This window comes from Rhipicephalus microplus, chromosome X, assembly GCF_043290135.1.
Source record: "Rhipicephalus microplus isolate Deutch F79 chromosome X, USDA_Rmic, whole genome shotgun sequence".
Lineage (NCBI taxonomy): Eukaryota > Metazoa > Arthropoda > Arachnida > Ixodida > Ixodidae > Rhipicephalus > Rhipicephalus microplus.
The window spans coordinates 84,485,444-84,506,276 of record NC_134710.1 but is presented as its reverse complement, the minus strand read 5'-3'; the positions used below and the strand labels follow the sequence as shown (position 1 = coordinate 84,506,276).

General features: G+C 38.8%; 1 protein-coding gene across 6 annotated transcripts in view; it reads left to right on the top strand.

Moving 5' to 3' along the window:
- Positions 1 to 20,833, top strand: part of kappaB-Ras (NFKB inhibitor interacting Ras like 1) — a 100,986-nt gene that overhangs the window by 47,696 nt on the left and 32,457 nt on the right. For 5 of the 6 annotated variants that reach the window (XM_037427338.2, XM_037427335.2, XM_037427339.2 and 2 more), the window contains 4 exons: positions 1,070 to 1,117; positions 8,232 to 8,327; positions 8,400 to 8,493; positions 20,294 to 20,380. In XM_037427338.2, coding sequence (XP_037283235.1) covers positions 1,070 to 1,117; positions 8,232 to 8,327; positions 8,400 to 8,493; positions 20,294 to 20,380 — 325 coding nt within the window. Of the gene's footprint in view, positions 1 to 1,069; positions 1,118 to 8,231; positions 8,328 to 8,399; positions 8,494 to 17,217; positions 17,397 to 20,293; positions 20,381 to 20,833 lie in introns of those variants that run through there. The other variant, XM_075877243.1, reaches the window with a different exon arrangement.

Genomic DNA, 20,833 nt, shown 5'->3' with positions numbered 1-20,833 from the left:
TATTCATTCAGTGATTAGTTCATTACTAGTAATATACTTTATTTATGACTCAGTGTTAATTTGTATTTGGGGTTTAAATGTACTGGGATGGCCAGAAGTAAAGGTGATTGAGTTTGGCTAATTTTTCTTGATATGGAATGGTGTTCTAGCTTTTTGAAGTTATTCGTAGACTTCTTGTAGAGTTACTTAAATGTAAGGCCATATAAAGTTGCATTCAGATAAATTCTTTGAATGTAAGGTTACTGTTAAATAATCTGTATAATGCTATTTTATCATTTTCTAGAAACAAGTATTTAAGATCCTGCATTTTGGAGGATTCAGTGTGAAAATTAAGATGGAAGTTTACATTAAACTTCAATTAGCAGATATGACATTGTTTAGTATTGCAGGAGATGACATGCAGTAGACTGTTTAAGACCTGAACCATGAAAGACCAAGAATAATTATTAGAATTAATGTGCATTAGTATAGGATCTGACTGTTGTGACTTAGATAAGCCTACAAAACTAACAATAGTTTATGGTAATAGTCAGCCTCTTAGATTTGTTCAAGGGTAAATTTTGCATAAGTCAAGAAGACAGGGAATGTTGGCCATGAACTGGAAGTCAGATGGGTAAAACTGGGTCAGCGATCATATGGCAGCACTCTCAGTCATGAGAGGTTGATAACTGATATGTTCGAAATGAAGCGTGTGCAATGAGTATATTCTACCTGTACATATTTTGTAGTACTGGTCTATTGGGTTGAAACCTGAAGCTTGGTAAAGTATTTTGGGAAGCTGAAATAACTGGTTTATTAGCATAACAGAATGGCTGCCAAAGGACGGAAAAGACAGAGGTACATTAGGGGGTGTAATGATATTACAAAATTTGTAGACATATATGGTGGAGTCAGGGTAAGTAAAGATCACTGTAAGATGCTTTCATTCAGCACTGGACATGAGATAGGCTGGTGATTAAAAGCCAGATGGCAAAGAATACACTATGCCATATTTTGTACTGTGAAAGTTTTTTTGCTTGTGCTCAAGGGAGCTTCTGCTAAAAACAGTGTTGACTTGCCTTTTTTCCAGGATAGCTCCGAAGCGGAGGTTTCAAAGTCTCACCTAGCTCACGCAGATGCAAGTATTCACATCATGTTCGCATGTTTTGTGCAAAGAACCTTCTGTCATGTCAATTCACTTTGTGTGTACCTTACTATAGTTGTAGGGCATACACGCTGCAATACTGCATGCGTAGGATTTTGTGGCCTCAGAAATAAGGTTGCTTATCAGCAAATATAGAAACTGTTGAGGGCTCAGTTTTGTGTTGATAGAATTGGCAAATAAGTCTTTTCCAAGTCATAGTTTATATAGAAAAAATGAATGCTTGACTTTTTTTATGCTGAGATTTGGCAAACTGTGTTGTGTGAACTAGTGCTTGAAATTGCAGCACACATTTCTAAACATGCTGGCATGAAATCACTTTTATCTTTGGACACTATGCATAATCACTTTATTTACTTGGCTTTCTTTCAGTTCATAGAGGGGACATGAAATTATCTATTTGGAGAGATGACTGAAAATAAACCACGCGTTTCAATATTAAAATGGGGAATGAAATAGGCATAAATTCTGCAAGTTCAGCTATTAGGCTTGGTGTCATACAGAATGTTGGACAAATTGTTGACGAAGATGGGCTTACCCAGTGAGCAACACAATGTTGGTGCAGTTTTGTTTAGTATTCTTTGGTGTTGAACTGGCATAACTGCAGAAAGAGTGGCATAAAAAGGGACGTGTAAATGCTCTAAAATTTCTAACAACAAATCAAAGATACATAATTCAGTTCGGCACTTGACTGTATTAGTATTTAATAGACTGAATATATAGCAGAGTTTCTTTTTTTAATTACCAGCAGCAATACGCACAAACCCACGAGAGGCTAATCAAAACATCAAGGCAATCTTTTTCATTTCCTTTTTTGGACTATCCATATCTAATTCAGTACCTGAAGTATTACACTGTCGTGGGTACAGTACTCAGATGTTGTACAGCTGTGCTAATTGTGCCTAAGTGCCACATTTGGAACTTAGTGTGCAAATGTGTACCAGAAGTATGCCCTTTATTGCATGCTCAAATGGGCACAAAACATGCAGCATTGCAGATGTTTGAGCTTCATGTGCTATAGTGAGAAAGCAGATGCAATGTGACGCACTATCATGACATTGTGAGCTTGCCTGTATGGCATTACTAAGAAAAAAAATTTGTGTAGTGCAAGTACATGGGGGACCACTCTAGCTAGTTCGCATATAATTTTAAAAGTTGCAGTTGTGAGCTGCCCTTCAGAGGAGCACTGACATCAAATTTACTCATGTCAAGATTTTTGCGTCAACGAGCAGCTATCGACACCCTAGTAGCGATTCGGGATCTATAACACAGCTGAGGAACTTTTATTGATTTATATCACTGGTATCTAGCACGATTCAAAACGGCTGGCAAACCCGCCATTTTTAGCACTGGGAGCTCTACCTCGTGGTCACCTCCAGATCACGCCACAGCTAACCACTTCTCTACAAAAAAGAGTCACGTCAACCTCAGCTGCGCTGCAAACATTTCATTTGTTAGGTCATGCCTTGTCACCTGCTTTGTCGTCGTCGCCTTACAAAATGTCAACTAGGGTTGAATACGACTGGAATCGCGGCAATTTGCGATGTCACAAATAATTTTTGCTTTGATCGACCCTTAGCAGAACAGCGATTTCAAAATGTACGCCATTACAAGCAGCAATGAGGAGGTGGACGAGGATGCCTGCTTCGGCCATGCTTTCTCTCAACTTTGTCTAAATTAGCTATATTGGTGTGTTTTGGCGTGCACAGCATTCAGGTATACGCAAGGAGGTCAGTGGAATATAGGTAAGGGAATGGGCATCAGCTGAGAAATAGAATACATTTTCTGGTTGCCAGGTTCATCTTCGTGCCTCCAGATGGCCCCACCTATCCGTCCTCTGATGGTTACGGCGGCAGTAACCCGGTGTACCTTTTACACGGACACAAAGATGTCTACGGACAAACTAAAATTCACTATCAACGATACCTGCATGTTATTTGTTAGTGATGATATCTGTCTATACGCTACTCCACGTTGATAGCTTGTGGTTGTGCTGGCGCGTAACATACATGTTATGAAAAGACACCCTCATAGGGCTTTTCCCGCGCTTCGATTCAGACGATTGCAACTCACAACGGTTCCCCGACAGGCTGACTGATAGCACACATTGAATCATGCTCTTTTCTTTCTCCGATCGTTTATGGGTGGTTTGCATCTTGGTAATTTCACGAAATCATTCAAAGTGGTGCGACGAAGATCAGACATGAGGAGTGAGAGCGTTTCCAGGCTTCAGTGCTACTCGGCGCCACGATAAGAACACTTAGATCGTAGATTTCAGCATCGCCACTCAGGATGGTACGTGTAGAATGTATCTCACCGAACACGTAGCACTAGTGTCGATGTCGCAGGGGAACTCCGTTGTCCACTAAGTTCTCGTACACTGTTTGCCATCGAAATGAAAATTCCACGCGACGGATATGATTCAAATTTGGCCAAGAGGACCTACTCACGCTGAGCAATCGAATGAAGAGCACATTTAGATTCTGAAATTCGATGTCAGTGTTCCTTTAAAGGGTCCCCCACAACCCCGTGTTAGAAGATAAGAGGGTGGTTTTTTGCTGCCCTTCACAACACGATGCATCCTCCTCGCCACTTATTTCTTAAAAGCTTGTAAACAATGTCAGCGATAAGTGCTAGAGCCTGTCAGGATTTCCTGCGTCTCGCCTACACTCTGTTATCACCGCTTGTACAGTTGTAAACACACAGAATGGAGTGTGATCGGTGGATTCTCCATGATATTCATGTGAGACAAGAAAAAACGGATGAGTGGCTGTATGGCAAAGCAGTGCAGGAGACAAGTCACGTTTTATATTTAGCGTATATGAACTATTCGAGAGAATGCACACTATAGACGTCCTGGGAAGTACTGTCTGCATCACAGAAGTGCGCAAGAAGGTCAAGAAATATCAGGAGATAATATTGCATTCATTTTTTTGTTTTGAGAGTCTGGTGAGTGGCCCTTCAAAACCTGTTTGATAACTGCTACAAGTGGACAAACAAATTGTTGAATTCATTATGATTTGAAAACTCGAGTGAGATTTTGTGGGCCCCCATCATGTGTCCTGTGCAATAATCCTCTACTGTAGGTATCACTGAACTTTACTAAAGAGAGATACAAAAAGGGTAGCTTGTTCTTTTTATTGCTGTCCTTAGTAGAGTTTTGCACTACCTACAGTGATGTACTATTATCACCAACTAACCTGATCAAGTCAAGCAATAAAAAAAGTGGAATTTTATGGGCAAGCTTCTTTGTAAAATGTCACTGAATTGTATAAATTATGCTTTTCAGGAATAAAATGCTGTAAAAAGTTAGCACTGTGTCTTTTGTATCATTTTTCATTTTCATTTGCCCATGTGCTTGTGCTAAATTAAGTTTTTCTCAAGAATGCACCACTTCATGTATGCTTTGCATGGGATAATAATGAGGTGTTGTGAGCACTGAAACTACATGTACAGAGTGTTAAAGGGATACTGAGCAAAAATTGGAAAAACTGACAAAGCTTCGAAAGTCCACTTGGAAGATGCCACTGTTTGGATGAACAGAGTTTATTTCCCGTATTTTTTAACAGTTGGCTGTATTTTTGATGGACTGTGAGCGCACGGCGGCTACTCGCGAGTGCGAGCAGTGACGTCAAACTCACCGAGGTACATGCAGAATGCACATGTTCTTGTCCTCCTCTTCCTTTTCTCCTGCTGTCCTTTCACTCTACTCTTTCCCTTCTACAAAAGCGCCGGGTCTTTGCCCCAGCTGGAAGCATTGTTCGCTGCTGTTGTTGTTCATACCAGTTCTGAGAACCGAAGTGGAAGATGAGTGGGTTGGGAGACGCGGGCGATAGCAGGCATTGTTGGCTTGCCAGTTTCTGGTGAGTTTGAAGTCACCCAATGTCACATCCTCTAGTTCATGACGCTGCTGCTAGATGCGACAGTCTGTGAAAAACGCATTACACTCATTATTTTCTCATAGTTTATGCTTGGAATGAAGGTTGTCTCTATTGATTTTAGGATCCCATCTATCAATTTGGCTGAAAATATTGGTGGCAAAAATTTTGTTCAGTATCCCTTAAGGTGGCATCCCTTCAGCTATGTTTGTTACACCTTGTTTGCTTTCTAAAGTAAGCTCTCTTTGATTTTCCTTTTTTCTGCTAGATTCTTGTGACTTGTAGGCAATCATTAGCTTACAAATTTTACCTTTTAAAATATAGAAAGGAAGAATGCTATGCCAGTGATTGAGATGTATGCAAGGCAACTGTTATGTGTTCAAACCTGCATAACATCAACAAACTGGATTGCACAGCACAGGAAAATGTTTTTGGCTTCTTTAATTTACCTTTTACCCAGCTTACTAAAAAATCTGCCCAATGTTTCCCTTTCTTTGTTGACCTATTAAGACATTGGAACAAATGCATTTAATGAGTGTTTCCATTATTCAGCATCTTTTATAACTTCTGAGCAGGGATGCAGGGCACTGTATTGAAATTTATGCCCTGTCCACTTTCATGCATTTGTCTGGGTTAGTTGACGACTCAAATAAGCATGTCATTTTCATGACTTCTTCTGGTACTGTGTAACACATTTTTATCATTGCACCAGTGGCTCTGTTGAAAACAGGTCTTATTTTAATGAAGAAACCACCCTAATTTTGGACTACAGCCACAAATGACAGCTATTTCTCTGATTGGAAGTAAGGTTTCATCATGGGGGAGTAACAGTATGGGCTGTATGTTTTGGTTGACACCATTTTCATATCCAAAAGATGTTTTAGTGCACTGCAGGATCAACTTAATGCAGATCTATCAAATGTACATTCATTGTGTCTAAAAAATAAACTAATAATTAATTCATCTAAGACTACATTTATGATATTTCATTCCTCAAAAATTCTGCCCAATCATTTCATTGCAATTTTTCAAAATGATGATGTAATTTTCAGATTAAGTCTACTAAATTTCTTGGTGTTGTTTTAGATGAGAATTCAAAGTTTCAGTGCCATGCTCATTTATTGAAAAAATCTGATTTGGCATTCACATTATCATAAAAGCTCATTCTTACTTTCATCAAAATATTCTCTCATGTCCTAATGTTATGCATACATACACAGTCATATCTCATATTGTTTTTCATTAAGGGATAATATTACATATGCCACACATCTTCATCACCTAGATATTTTGCAAAAGCAGGCATTATGATTAATTACATTTCAACTGCATACATCTCCCTCTGCTCCTATATTCAGTTTTCTAAATGTTTTGCCTCTATGTATATTCTTCAATCATAAGGTGGTACTAATAATGTTTTGTTTTATAAATACCTACCTCAATATTCCAGTTATTACTCGATCCAACCTCATTAATAGCAATATTACCAGATAATAAACAACTTAATCTACTTCTAAAAGTTAGATAGATTTACCATTGCATATTCAGGCATTTCACTGTGGAACTCATTACCATGGGATATCAAGTCATCTTCATTCTTATCATTCAAAATAAGAACTAAGGATCATTTCATGAACACTCTGTTGCACACATAGGATTTATCACATTTGTTTTTCCCCTACAGAACGTTTCCGAATGTACTGTTGGCAATTTTCAAGTGTTTGAATTTTGCTTATGTATGAATTTTGCTTATTTGATGCCTCTTCGCATTGCTCGTTGCACGTGCCATTTATTATTGTTTGAATTTATGTGTACTTTATTCCATTTTATTTTTTCAGTTTGTCTTTCATTGTGGTTATTATATAAATATTTTTATAAATAGTTTCCCCTTTGCTATTACGCACGTCATACTGTATAAAATGTATAACTCATCTGTTTGCCGAGAATATTGTAATCTCCATTTACTTTTGTTGGGAGGTCCCCCCAATAGTTTTAACTTCAAGACCTCTGAACGTATATTTTTAAAATAAAAATATATAAAAAATAATATGTGCCACAGGTGACTGACACTTACTATCTGTCCAGAAACGACTAAACACACGTGGGAAATTTTAACGCATGGGAAAAAACAAAAAAAAAACATGACAAGTCACATGTTATATTCATATGGTCTCACCGAGGCCGTGCTCTTGTGCGTTAAAAATATCAAAACGCTTTTTATACCTCACCAGATATAAAAGGATTTCTGTTTTTAAATAACTTATTTTAAAAGAAATGTAACACAACACTAGGTGCACTGTGCAAGATTCCCTCAAGGGCAAGACTTTTGGTAAATTCTTATGAAAGGCCTGCAATGATTGAAACCAGTCATTAATGTCATTGGCTAAGTGAAATGCAAAAGGGAACATTCTTTCACTCAATGTGCATTTTGAACATTGAAAGCTAATAATTTCATTTTCAGGCACCAGTTCTATAATTCTTGCTGTGTTCATTTCAACATTGAATACTACCCACACTCCAGTGTTACAGAAGGCAGTCGCAAAAATGTCGCAGGGCCCTTTTAAGAGCCATGATTTCCAGCTGCACCTGGCAGTACTAAACCTTGTTAAAGGTGGCATTTCATATTTTCGTACTTTAAAAACCTGACACCTGTGGCAGAATTTGGGGTAGATATGGTAACTGCTTTTGAGCATGAGGCCATGGGATAATATTTCAGCTGTGTTGTGATCATATTTTAATGACACTCGATTACAAAAACACTTGTGCACCAATATTTAAATGGCCAGAGCAAATCTGTCTTGGTGTTCGTCATGTTCAGTTTGTTCAATATGCTAAACGAGCAGCTAAATCCTGTTAAAAAAATGTTTTGCCCACTTCCGAAATGAAACTTAAAAACACCCATAGCCAGCTGTCAGTAATGGTTACCTTGGATAGCGTGCCCAGTTCTTAGTGTTCATTGTGAAATTCGATAGAATGGTTCATGAAAAACTGTCCAATCTCTTAATACGGCAATACAGCCTTTTTCTCGTTAAGGTAGCTAGTGAAGATGTGAGTCACCCACAGAGCTGAAAGCCTACACTATAGTAGGAGAGCTCTGTGTTCTTGAACCAAATTAGTTTCTTAAACTTCTCAAGTGGTCACTTTTTTTTTGTGTGTCTCCTTGAGGCATCTGTATTGTTAAGGATGCTTGTCACATTGCTTTTTTTTTACAGGGGGTAGTCCTAATATATGCAATCAACAGCAAGGAGTCCTTCTTGCTGTTGGAGCAGCTGAAGAAGGACATTGACAAGCACAAAGACAAGAAGGAGGTAGCTTCTTTGTTTTTTATCTTGTGAATCGTGTATCATCCTTGTTAAGTCTTAAAACCTTTATTATTGCAGATATCTTTCTTAGTGCTTGGAAACAAAGCAGATCTGAGCGCAGAAAGGCAGGTTGAGACACAGTCAGCCATAAACTGGGCTACCAAGGAAAGAGGTGAGATTTTGATTTTTTTTATATTATAAAAAAAGCTTTACTCCATACCACTATGCTCCATACTAAAGCTTTGACAAGTTCCATTCATACAAAGATAAGGAAAGAGTTTTCAGCTGTACTTCTCATAAGCTATGCTGCTTTATTTAGTGGCTCATAGTAACAGTGCGTATAATTCATTGAGAACACTGCTGTAACTATGCTGGAAGAGATACAAAAGGCAAATAAAAACTTTGGTTAGGGTGATATATTAATGCTTGACAGTGCCTTAAATGCCAACACTTAATCAAGAACAGCACTACAGTAATCAATGTAAATGGTAAAAGCAGGACACAGCTTTGGACCAGGACAGTCTAGAACTAGCTGAGTATTATAGCACATCCTTTGTAAAATTGTTCGCTAGTGCAGTAGGCTCGTTGAACGAAACCTGAAAGGGCCAGGAAAATATGTTCCATTTAAAAAGAGTTACGTTTACTGAGGGATGCACAATGCAAGTATGAAACCAGTCATATCAGAGGCAGCTGTTCTATTTAAGCAGCAGTTCTGTTTAATAGATTTTCGTTTACTGAGAGTCTACTGTACTTAGCCATTATATTGCAAAAACAATTGCTGTGCATTTGAAAATGGAATAACATTTTGGTCATGCAGTTCGGTTTGATCTCAGGAAAAATTAACTTTTTGACATAATTTTATAGTTGGTTATAACATAAGAAAAAATGCGTGCCACGGTTTCGCCCACAGAACCAAGGCACCCTTATCATTCAGACTGTAACTACATTTTATTGGCCAATGTAAATGCTGTGCATATTGGTAATTAAAGGTTCACTGTCACAACTTAATGTATGATCATTGGCTGAGCAGTGATGTCAGACTTCTCTGTTAAAATTTATTAGACATTGATATCGCTAACCTAAAACCAGTGACACAGGCATGTGTTCTTATGGGCAAGTGGCAAGACAGCTATGATAAACATGTTTTGTATTATAAGTGCTTGACATCACAGAAACAAGAAAGGATGATTAGATGTAGTATTTTTGCGATTTCTTGTGGGAGGGACAGGCAGTGTGGCTACGAGTGCACCTTCTGTTATTTATACTTGCGTTGTAACTACAAATTTATGCTTGGCTCTGTGCTGTCTTTCCTTTCTTACACTACTCACTCTAACTTGACTGAGAGACATTGCCATCTTCATTTGATGTCTTCAGCTCAGTTTGTGGCTGCACTTTTCTGTTTCTTGTTGGGCAGCAAAACAGCTGTGTTAACTCAGTGTCGTAACTTCTCACTCGGCTATGGTTCACTTGGATTGCACTTGTGGTGTGTGAACCTTCAAGCACCATTGTTTTTCACATGAAACAAATGCTGCATAGTTTCTGGAATGTTATTTTAACAGTCCGGATCCACTTAACGTGTGGTGTCTACAATTATCTTTAAAACTACTATAATTTTATTTTAGTGATAGCCACAAATGTCATGCACAGCCAGACTACACCAGTGCATGCTACATTTTGTTTTGCTTCCTAGTTGTTTTGTTACATTTTGTTTTGCTTCTTGGACCTTACTGTCTGCAAGTGCCATCATAATCCAGTATGCTGCTGTTAAATAACACGCAGTTTACCTAGTAGAATTGAAAAGGGTAATATAGGAAGGTGGCGTAACATAAGACAAAGACAGAGACGAGGGAACAAGTACAAAAGCACTTGTACTTGTTCCCTCGTCTTTGTCCTGTGTTGCAACACCTACCTGTATTATAACAATGCACCAACAAGCCCAGCAACAAGTTTTATTATGCAGTGGGTAACTTTGCCACCAGAAGCTTAGTACTTCACTCGTGAAACTAGGCTGATCATATCTTTACCAGTCAACATAAAATAATGCACACTGATGATGTTTAATTTTTGGTTAAGTTATGGAAACTGCAAAAAACACACTCTTGCCCCTTTTTAAACTGAAATGGTTGTCGGCATGTTAATTTCCCAAATATATTGCCACTTGGTGTGCACAATTTGTACTAAAAGCGATGGAACAAAGGTGAGTGTTCAGAAAGCAATGAAGGATAAAGGAGACAATTGTAGGCAGTGAGCTCATTTGATTGTCGGACACCTTTTTTTTCTGAGATGCTCTTTCTACCTTACTACCTGAATTGCATATGTGCAAGACGTACCTCCTTCAATCAACAATATTTTCTACCCTTTCATTGTAGTGGCCACCTGGCTTTTGAAGGCAGTGTTAATCTTTGACATCTGGATTCAGAATTTTAGCAGTTGCCAATGGAAGTCTGCCAAAGTGATTTGCTTTTTTTAATCTAAACTATCTTCTAGGGAATGGCAGGATCGTGTATTTACAGCTTGGTCAAAAACACCATTTGTGCTGAAGTAGTCATCTTGGAACTCCAATAGCTTACACTCTGTAGTAATGAAGTAAATACGGCATTCTGTGTTAGAGCAACAGGTCATGGGTTTGGTTCCCCGTTATGGTGGCTGTATTTTGATGTGGGATGTATAATGAAAAAAAAAAACCACTTGTATTGAAGCCTAGGTGTGCGTAAAGGAAACTAAGGTACCGAAATTTAATTGCTTCTCCCCCATCCTTGTGTTTCCAAAGCCCCAGTATTGCTTTGGGAAATACAGCCTGATGAATTACTGTAAAGCTTTATTAATTTGAACTCGGTTATGTCGAAAGTCAGCGGTCCTGTATTTTGCAATGCAAGTTTGAGCGGATAATTTGAAGCAGCGGTCAGCACCAGTCCAGTTAATTCAAAAACTTTAGGTGCAGGGGGGTGTACCGATTCTCGATCCCGATTCAGCCACAAAACCGCATAAACGACAGCCCTTAAGAGTCGCTAGGCAATTTACTATAGTGATACTAATGAGTGGCAGCTGAAGCACCCCAGCATAAATACTTCCAGCACGAAAAATAAAATAGTGGTGAAACGGTTGTGTGATCAGCTGAAAGTATAATGAAATGTGCACCTGTGGAAAACAAGATTTGCTTCACTGCAAGATAGCGGTGATGCGCGGGCAGCATGTTGCATAGTTCTCGCATTTCATCGTGTCATGATTTACTCATTCTTTCTGGGAATATAAAGCAATTGATAAAGGACAGTCTGGTGGAATTCGCGATGTATGCGAACCTCCAAGTGCCGGTTGCTCCAGCAATTTGCACACTTGCACTGCTGGCAGAGTTTTTGCCTGCAATGCCTACTTTAAAAACTTGGTTTGAAAGCTTCAGTGGTCATGTTTTCCAGGCAAAACATGGTGAATTTCGTCTCACTGTCCATTATTAAATTCTTTATACTACTAGAAAGTATGGGCGAAGGGTCGCATCTTGACCTGCTGCTGCAGCGAGGAGCAAGTGATATGCTGCCCGCGTATCACTACTGTCTTGCAGTGAAGATGTCTTATTTTTTGCAGGTGCACATTTCAGTTGTTCATGACATTTTATTTATTTTTTTTGATGGCAGAAGTGAGACCCGCCATTCCCCCATGTTTGCAGCAAAATTGTAACTGGGTATTACTACTGTAAAACTAAATCCTTGTAGCCGTAAACTAGCTGGCACAGGAAACGACCAGTCCTGATTACTTTGAATAACATTAAGTTTTTTGCATCCCACTTTTTGCATGTTTCATTACTTTGAAAACCTGCTTAATTCGAAGATTTCTCACGGTTTCAGTGACGTCAAATTAACATGGTTTTACTGTGTTACATTTAGCCCTAGAGGCCACTGCATTGACACCCTGTTAAATATACATTTTATTGCACAGTCAAGCACTATATCTAGTGAAGTTTTATCATCATGGACACCCTCTTCTTTTTGCCTCCCACAGCGTGCTTTTTTTTAGTCTTACATAGATGTGAAACTTCATTGTTATTTAAATAAAATACTAGGCTGCACTTATTTTGAGAATTTATGCTTGTATACTTACTGTTTTGACTTGACAGCGTGGATTTATGCCAACAAGGTTCCCGCTCGGCAGGACCTGAAACAATGTACACTGGAACTTTGAGTTACTATATGCTTTGAACTTTATTTGCAAAGCATGATTGGCACAAAAAGCTTGTTTAAGGGGATATGCAATTAAAAAAAGGTTGCTTTAATTTGTAATCTAGGACAATGAATGTTTTGTTGTATCTATAGGCTTTTATGCTGATTTCAAATATGTAATTATTTTTATTCTAAGTTGCACAGTTTTAGTTATGCCATGACAATATATAACGTATAGTTGGTCCTGGACAAACTTTTTGCCACTAAATGTTTATGATTCTCATTCATTATTGGCTCCTCATATTGCTCTACATTAACTGTAGAATGCAAATAACTGTCAAGAAAGTGCATGTAAGACATTTCAATGTACGAGAAAAATTGTAATGTGAAAATGCTCAGAATTAACAACCCATACTAATTGTTCACTTTATTTGCACAATAATTATACAGGTTATATAAAGTTTTAAAGAAGATACTTGCACCTATCACAAGTTGAGGAATATGTGGGCAAAATTTTATTACGTTCAGGATATCAGAACTACCAAAAACATTATGTCTAAACTCTAGAAGTTGCCCAAAAATTAATCTTGAGGAAGACGCATTTTAAAGGTATAAGTGAAGGCTCATCTATGCAGAAAAGATATGTTTTTTAAGGTGGTCTCTTTCATCATGAGAGCTTGGCAATCATGGTTATTTTGAGCATATGGCTTTAGTGAACTTCTCAAGCGAAATGCCATAGCAAATAGCCAGGTGACAATTTTTAGGACTCTCAACAATGTGCTCTTTTAGTTTTAGTAGCCACCTTGTGCTTTTTAAAGGCAATTTTAGCCTACATCTAGTTTAATTGCGATCTTCAAAACAGTTTTTGTTTTATATAGTAAAAGTAGAGAAACTGTACTCGTCAAAGCAAACAAAAACAAAAAATATGTAATTTTAGGAAAAAGTTGGGGTTTTCGATTTGAATCTCCCCTTTTAATATGTGTACAGGATATACCTGTAAAAACATTTTCTGAACTGAAGTTCTGTTTTAATTAGAGCACTTGCTAGTATCAGAATAATTGAAAGGGTAACAAAAGTATTTCTAGCCACCTGTGTAACAAATTTGGAATGATTCCTTTTCTCTGATGCATATTAATCTACTGTTCCATGTGTATTTTTTATTTATTTATCATTATTTTTATTTCAATCTATTCAGAACGGCTGTCAAGCTGATGTAAAACTGGTCTATTCACTTTAGTTGAGTTTAGCTTCAAGACAACAACACACTTTTTGATTCAGCTGGAGTGCCGCCCTGGAGAAAATAAACATATAATTTCTTTTACACATTATAACTTGCATGCAAAGCACCCTTTTTTTTCTTTTCGTTTCAAACAGCGTCTTTTTTTACTATGCAGGCGATATGACATGTGCTTCATTAGTAAACTGAGAAGTATGGAACTGTCTGCGGTTTGAGAAACACTGGATTCCAATTACTGTTGTTTGAGGTATTACCAAAGGCTAAACTATTTCACCATTTCATAATGGCAAAAAAAGTGGCAGAAGTCCTGTTAGCTTAATTAACACACAGGCCAAAGCACCGACTACATGTCTCACTTGTCTAATTTTGCAGTTTTGTCATAAGTTTCCCTGTTTTTATCACATGTTTATTAAAGTGGCAACAAAATCAATAATATTACAATTTGTGTTAGTGCTTGTTTATGCATAAATATGATTTAAAAGGTATATAAAAGCAATTATCAACCAGCATGAAAATGCAAGTTTAATTTCTGATCATATTCCGATGGATGCGGAAATGTTGTAGGCCCGTGTGCTGAGATTTGGGTGCACGTAAAAGAACCCCAGGTGGTCAAAATTTCTGTAGCTCTCCACTACGGCATCTCTCATAATCATATGGTGGTTTTGGGTAGTTAAACCCCACAAATCAATAATTTCTTGTCATAGTGGCATCATTTTAATAAAGGCAAAATACAAAAAAACACCAATGTTTTAAGTGCCCAATAAAGAACCCCAGCTCAAAAATATTACAATGTGCATTATGTTTGAACTATAGTTTTAGCATCTAAAATCCCATAATTTAATTTGTTTGGTCACCGATTAATTTTTCGAGCACTTTATTACTTCAACCAGCTGGGTTAGTCAATATTTCTATGAAACCACTATTAATTTCGTAGTGGATATAACATTGATGTGTAATCACCTACTTTTCATTCGTTGATCAATCTCAACCAAGACATTTTGAATGATGCAGCCAAATATAGTGGTAATTCAGTGACTCTAGGCAAAGTGGCACTGATGGCATTTAAATTAAAGACCACACTTGAAATCACGCACATGCACTGTGCTGGTGACTATATAAAATTATTCACGTTTATGAATCACCACCCAAAATACCTGTAAATCACTTTAGATGTAGGTAGTTCAAAACTCAACAGTCCAGGTCAAATGTGGCTTCTGTACATTGCACCCTGGGTAGCTCAGTAATCAAATGCAAGACAGCTGCGTGATATTTACTAATGCAATATTTCTAGTTCATATTTCACAGGAAACAGAAACATTGAGCAGAAGTCTGTATAAGGATACAAGTGGCACAGGTCTGTAACCCTGTGATATTGTAGTGTGATATGGTAGCAAGTGACCTGATGCATTGAGTTGTGCCATCAGTGAGAAAGGGTAAACTTCTCACTCGCTGAAGCAGCCTGCGTCCCAGTTTTTTTTTAAATGCAGCAGTTTTTGTCATGGTTTATTTCATCATTCCTTTTTTTTTTCTGTCTATGTTTTCATGTGGTATGTGTTCTCTTGTAAACACTGACGAGCTATGCTGAAGGTAAATGTTTCTGAATCTAAGAACTATTTATTTATGATAAATTTCTTTACAGCAACGTCATAACTAATATCTATTTCACGCCACTGTCATCATATTGTTGTGTTTCCTTTCTGGTGAGCCTCCTGTTCTTATTTGAACTAGTAAAACTAAAGTCTGTGTAAGGATGCTGTAGTGTCTGCGAATTGTGGCATGCATGCCTGGCTTAACAGGCAATTTCCCCTTCAGGTGCGAATTATGATGCACCATGTATGGATGAATCAAATTCGCATAGCGTAATTCAAAGGAACTAAATTGTACATTCCAAAAAAGAAAATAGGGTAACATTTGGTTATGACTGAGTTTCAGTCATTATATTAAAATATTTTAAATGTTTAATTATTCTGCAGTCAGTCATGTTCCATTTTGACATTAAAAGAATGAGATCATAGGATCTAAATGTGTGCATTATTAGTTTTTGGTTGTATTCACTTGGCGAAAGGAGAACTAGTACTTTTCAAAAATTGTAGTGACTTCATCAGAGTGATTGGTAACAGTCATACACAGCACACTGAGGTCAAGTCGGGACATTTTGACTATGGTGAAGGCTTATCTAATGAGCCATGTATTTTCCTCTCGTTTGGGCTCAGGTTGACCCAACCAGGGGCGCCATTCTCGTGGTCCACTAAGTGGACATGTCCCTTTCAGCGGAGTGCATTCAGTTACGGAAAAAAAAAAAGGGGGGAAAAGGTAACGCCATGGCGCTCTTGACCAAGTCGAAACACAAAACACGCCAGCACATCCCCAGCATAGAGAGAAAGAAAGTGGACGAAATGTACAGCAACAGGACTCTTAAACTTGACAATTCTGAACTTGCATATGAACGTGTTTATATTTTTGAAGAACGATGCAGGAAATGCGTACCTACCTTCCTAGGGCATCAGGCAGGCAGCCGCATTAAACCCAATTCAAGGGCTAACACGATTAGAGCTCATGCATGACCCATGTAATATGCGTCTAAAAGCAGATCTCTGTAAGCAGCATGTGTTGTGGCAAAACGCGTTCGGTCTTTCTCATTAGTGTCGAGAGTTGTGAAAGCTGCGTGAAAGCTGCGCGAAGAAAGACTGGAAACTGACGGCGTGCGGCTCACTGAGCTCCTGCCAATCAGTGGAGGCCCAAGTGGACATGTCCATAAGGTGTACACTGTGAGAATAGCTCCCAACATAAACAAGTTTTAACTATAATATCCTTAACCACGGTTTGTTCCCTGATCCACTCTGCTCTCTTCTTGTCTCTTAAAGGGGCCCTGGAACACTTTTTGAGCATGGTCAGAAAATGCTGCTGATTGGTAGTAGAGGCTCCCGAGAACACGCGAGCCAAATGTCATAGCGCAGCACGTGGTTCGGAATGCACAATATAAATTATCAAGGTCAGCTAAAAATTGCTTTCTGTTCCCTCAACAAATGACGGAAGACGCTCAAAAATCGCACGGAGATTGCCCATCTGTCAGCCATTGGCTGATTTGAACGTGGCGCGCTCGGTTTTTACAGAGATGGCCTTGAGACGCCGTCAATTGTCTACGCGTGTGCGCACGATTGCACTGAAAAGGCTTCGTATTCGAAGAAAAAAGTGGTCAAGGTCACGAGGCACGTGTGATGTTTTTTGTTTGCCCCTCTCATCCTTCCCTGCTTAGCTTCCAGCACTTTCGTCGGGACGAAAGAAGAGAGAATGTGATTGCAGCATGTGACAAATATTGGTAACTCTGTTAGTACTGGATGAATTCTTATAATTGTTGCGGCGTTGAATTTGTGAGGCAATGCACTTTTTCAGTGAAATAATTCCATGGTAGCTCAAAAAAGTGTTTCAGGGCCCCTTTAAGGTTACATACATTATTTTCTTTTCCATCGCTTACTGCATCATCCTCAATTAAAGCTCAACCCTCCAGGTTTCTCAAGAAGAGGAAATGGAAATTAAGAAGAGGAAATGGACATGGGCCGGGCATGTAGCGCAGGCAGGATAACTGCCGGTCATTAAAGTTAACTGACTGGATTCCCAGAGATGCGGGTACAAAGTAGCAGCAGCAAGCACAGGACCGAGTTGACTGGGGGAACATTGGAGAGGCTTGTATCCTGCAGTGGATGTAGTCAGGCTGATGATGATGATGATGATGATGATGATGATGATGATGATGATGATAAACAGGTTGTGTACACATATAGCCTTCGTTGTTGAATCGGATATGGAGCATGCAGTCTTTCCTCAGCTATTTATACTCCCTGTCTCGGCATTAGTACTCTGGCAACACAATCAGTGATGTTGTTTTTACTATACTTTTACTATTGGTAGTGGGCAAAATATAGTTTCACAAGTGTTGCTAGTAACCTGTGTCGACACTTAACCCAGAAATAAGGAATGACTGTTTTTTTTCTCTGATTGTGGAGGTAGTACTGGTTGCTGGAATGTATTCCAAGTTACAAATAATAAAAATTGAGGCAGCTTCGCCCTATTAGTGCCTAACCTGAAGTAACAGGGAAGCTGGGTTCCTGAGAAATTGTAGGAAACTGTAAGCCTAACTGAAAAATTGTAGCCTTCCTGAGAAATTGTCGGCCTAACAAGTGCCACCATCTGGTGAATAAAGATTGACGTCTTTAATGAAGATTGATGTCTTTCTTCATCTTTTTTTACTTTCATCTTTCTGATAAGCATATCTGCTTTCCTCCTTTATTACACCAAACTTCCCTTTCCCACCCCCTTGCTATACTATATTAAGCATGTCTGTGCTATGATGGAGCTGCTTGGCATTTAACCTGCTTTCTCCCGTGTGTATCCATTAGCATCTGGTTTGCGAGCAGCGTACTAGGCACTCTGGAGAAAAACCTACAGCATGCCCTGGACACCACAAAAGCGTTCCTTCAAAATACGTGGCTGAAGCTATCTTCCAGCAAATCAAAGCTCCTGTGCAAACACGGCCCCAGGAATAGACAGCGCCTTAGCTCCCTCCCCTACACGCCAGGGACGGAGGCAGTATCCCTAGATGTAATACAATCGAGATCCTGGGCATGGTCATTAGGGCTTACAACAGTAACAACATGGAGGCACTCATATATTTAGAGTGCCCTCAACTTCACCAGAGTCGTATCGCAGGTTTCCAGCAGGACGGATGGATGGTCTAAAAGAGGACAGCCTCATGAGGCATTTCATGCCTTTCTCATCAGCTATGTAACATATGCCGCCCCTTTTTTCTATTGGAAGAAGACTGAGCTCAACAAAATTGATACACCAATTAGAACAGCATTGAAAATGGTCCTGAGCCTCCCTCACAACACTAGTATGAAACGACTCCTGCAATTGGGCCTGCACAATATAGTTACCGAACTTTTTGAGGCACAGTGGCCTGCCCAGAATAGTCGACTCTCTCTCAAGGGTGGGCAGCAAGATCTTGTTAGAAGCGAGCATTCAGCCCCTCTTCATGTCGCCAGAAAAGTCCCAACTTTGCACAAATGCCATGAATGAAGTGATAACAGTTGATTCAATTCCCAGAAACATACACTTGACCCACAATGAAAAATGAAGAGAAGCGAGAGCCAAGGCCATACTTGCCTAGATCATGTGCAACGAAACGCAAGTCCTCTTTGTTGACGCTGCAAGATATTAAAATCGAGGCACCCACACAGTCTCCCTGGTGGACGCCATGGCTCACTTGTCAACACAGTCACAATAGTTACCAACTTCACTGATGATGCAGAAGAAATGGCCATTGCAGTGGTCCTTCGAAGCTGCTTGGGAGTCTCTGCCCTTCCCACCCTCATCCCCCTTTTGCACCTTGTAGTACATGACGCACAGATAGGGTTTTTTTGGGGCCCTGTGGGCCACGGAGATGGCTTGGATCCTATTCTTGATCCAAACCAAGATTTTTTTTTATGCTATGCCAGGAGCTGCTTAAGTTTTCTGGTAGTGTAAACTGACCTATCAAAAAGCTGAATAGTTATGCTGTAAAAACGTAGCTTAGTTTTCATCTCATTACCACTGAAGGCTTCAGCTTTCACTTTTTTCTGCTTTTTATTGTTCAGTTTGTATCAACTTTGGTTTTACCGAAGACGTATGATTTCGTATTTGCATTTTTTATGGTATTAAATGACAGCAAAAAAAAGATGCTTAAGATATTGTTGATTTGCTAGAACGATCACGTGTGCTCCTGAAAGTAGTACTGACACGAATTTTAAATATTCTGGGATTATTGCTCTAAATAAGAACACAGGTTTCGAGAACATTAAAAAGAGTACCATAGTGCTTGGGAATGCATCACGTATGTTTTTAATATCGCTATCTTAAAAAGACATTTTCGGTTTCGATATAGAGGGGGCGGCCTCTTCATGACGTGTTATGACAGAGTGACGTCACGGGGAAATAGCAATTCACGATGTACTAGCGGCAGATCTGCCATTTGCTCATGGTACATGTGAACTACGGTGAGTGTATTGTCTCCAGCGGCCCCAATAGAGATTTCTGTGACGAATTCATGCAAGATGCAGTATTCGCAAACTCTATGCAACCTCAATGACTCATCAGGATAATATCCATTGCAATGAGGCTGGCTTGCTGATGCTCAAAGACTAAAGCTTTATAAAATCAAATAAATCATTGCATATGTGTTGGCTGAGTTGTTCAGTATGTGAAGAGCAATAGCATGGCATCCCAGGGAAACGAAAAATGTTCCTTTTGTGATGTGTAAAAATCGTAACAATACGCTTTTAAAAAGATGCTGAACCTGTCTTTTTTTTTATTTTGTAATATGCCCAGTAACTTATTAGCTATGTGCAAGTATATTTTAGGTCAAATATTTTAAACATGCATTGTTTATTGAAAAAAGTTTCTGTGTAAAAACACTGTAATTTTGCTTCTGGTACACTGAAGCAGTCATTCGTAGTCATGGAATGACATGTACTCCATGGCTAGAATAAGAGATGAAAAAAACTTCAAATTCTTTAATAAAATATGCTCACATCTGTGCTTTATTTCAGTGCGGTTTGCTGAAGTGTCGGCATTTGATAGGAAATCTCTTATTGAGCCTTTTACATACCTGGTCTCAAAGGTCAACCCACCTCCAAGTAAGCTGAAGAAAATTTTTATTGCTTTTTTTAAAGCCTCAACCAAATCAGTTTTTTGAAAATGTACAAAATGAAAAAGTATTTAAGAAGTGAAAACTGGTTTATAGTTCGTTGTGTATTTCATGCTTTTTCTTGTATGATATCGTAAAGAGAGAGAGGGGTGTGCTATAAGAGTGTTTCGCATAACAGTGGTGTTAGAAAAGGCCGACAGCGACCTCGAAGGAGTGCTTTCGATTTTTGAATCATAGTGCCCCAAGGAACCACTGCCAACTCTCCCAAACTTTTTGCAGTTTACAAATATGAACATGTTTTGTTCTTATATGAATGTTGTATAGAGTTTTGTGAAAAATACAGAGATAACTTGCTCATTATTTTGTGTGTTTTCAGTTTTAGTTGAGGTAGTAATTTGTAGTCAAAAGAAAAGCAGAAAATGGCAAATGTGATTTTATGACA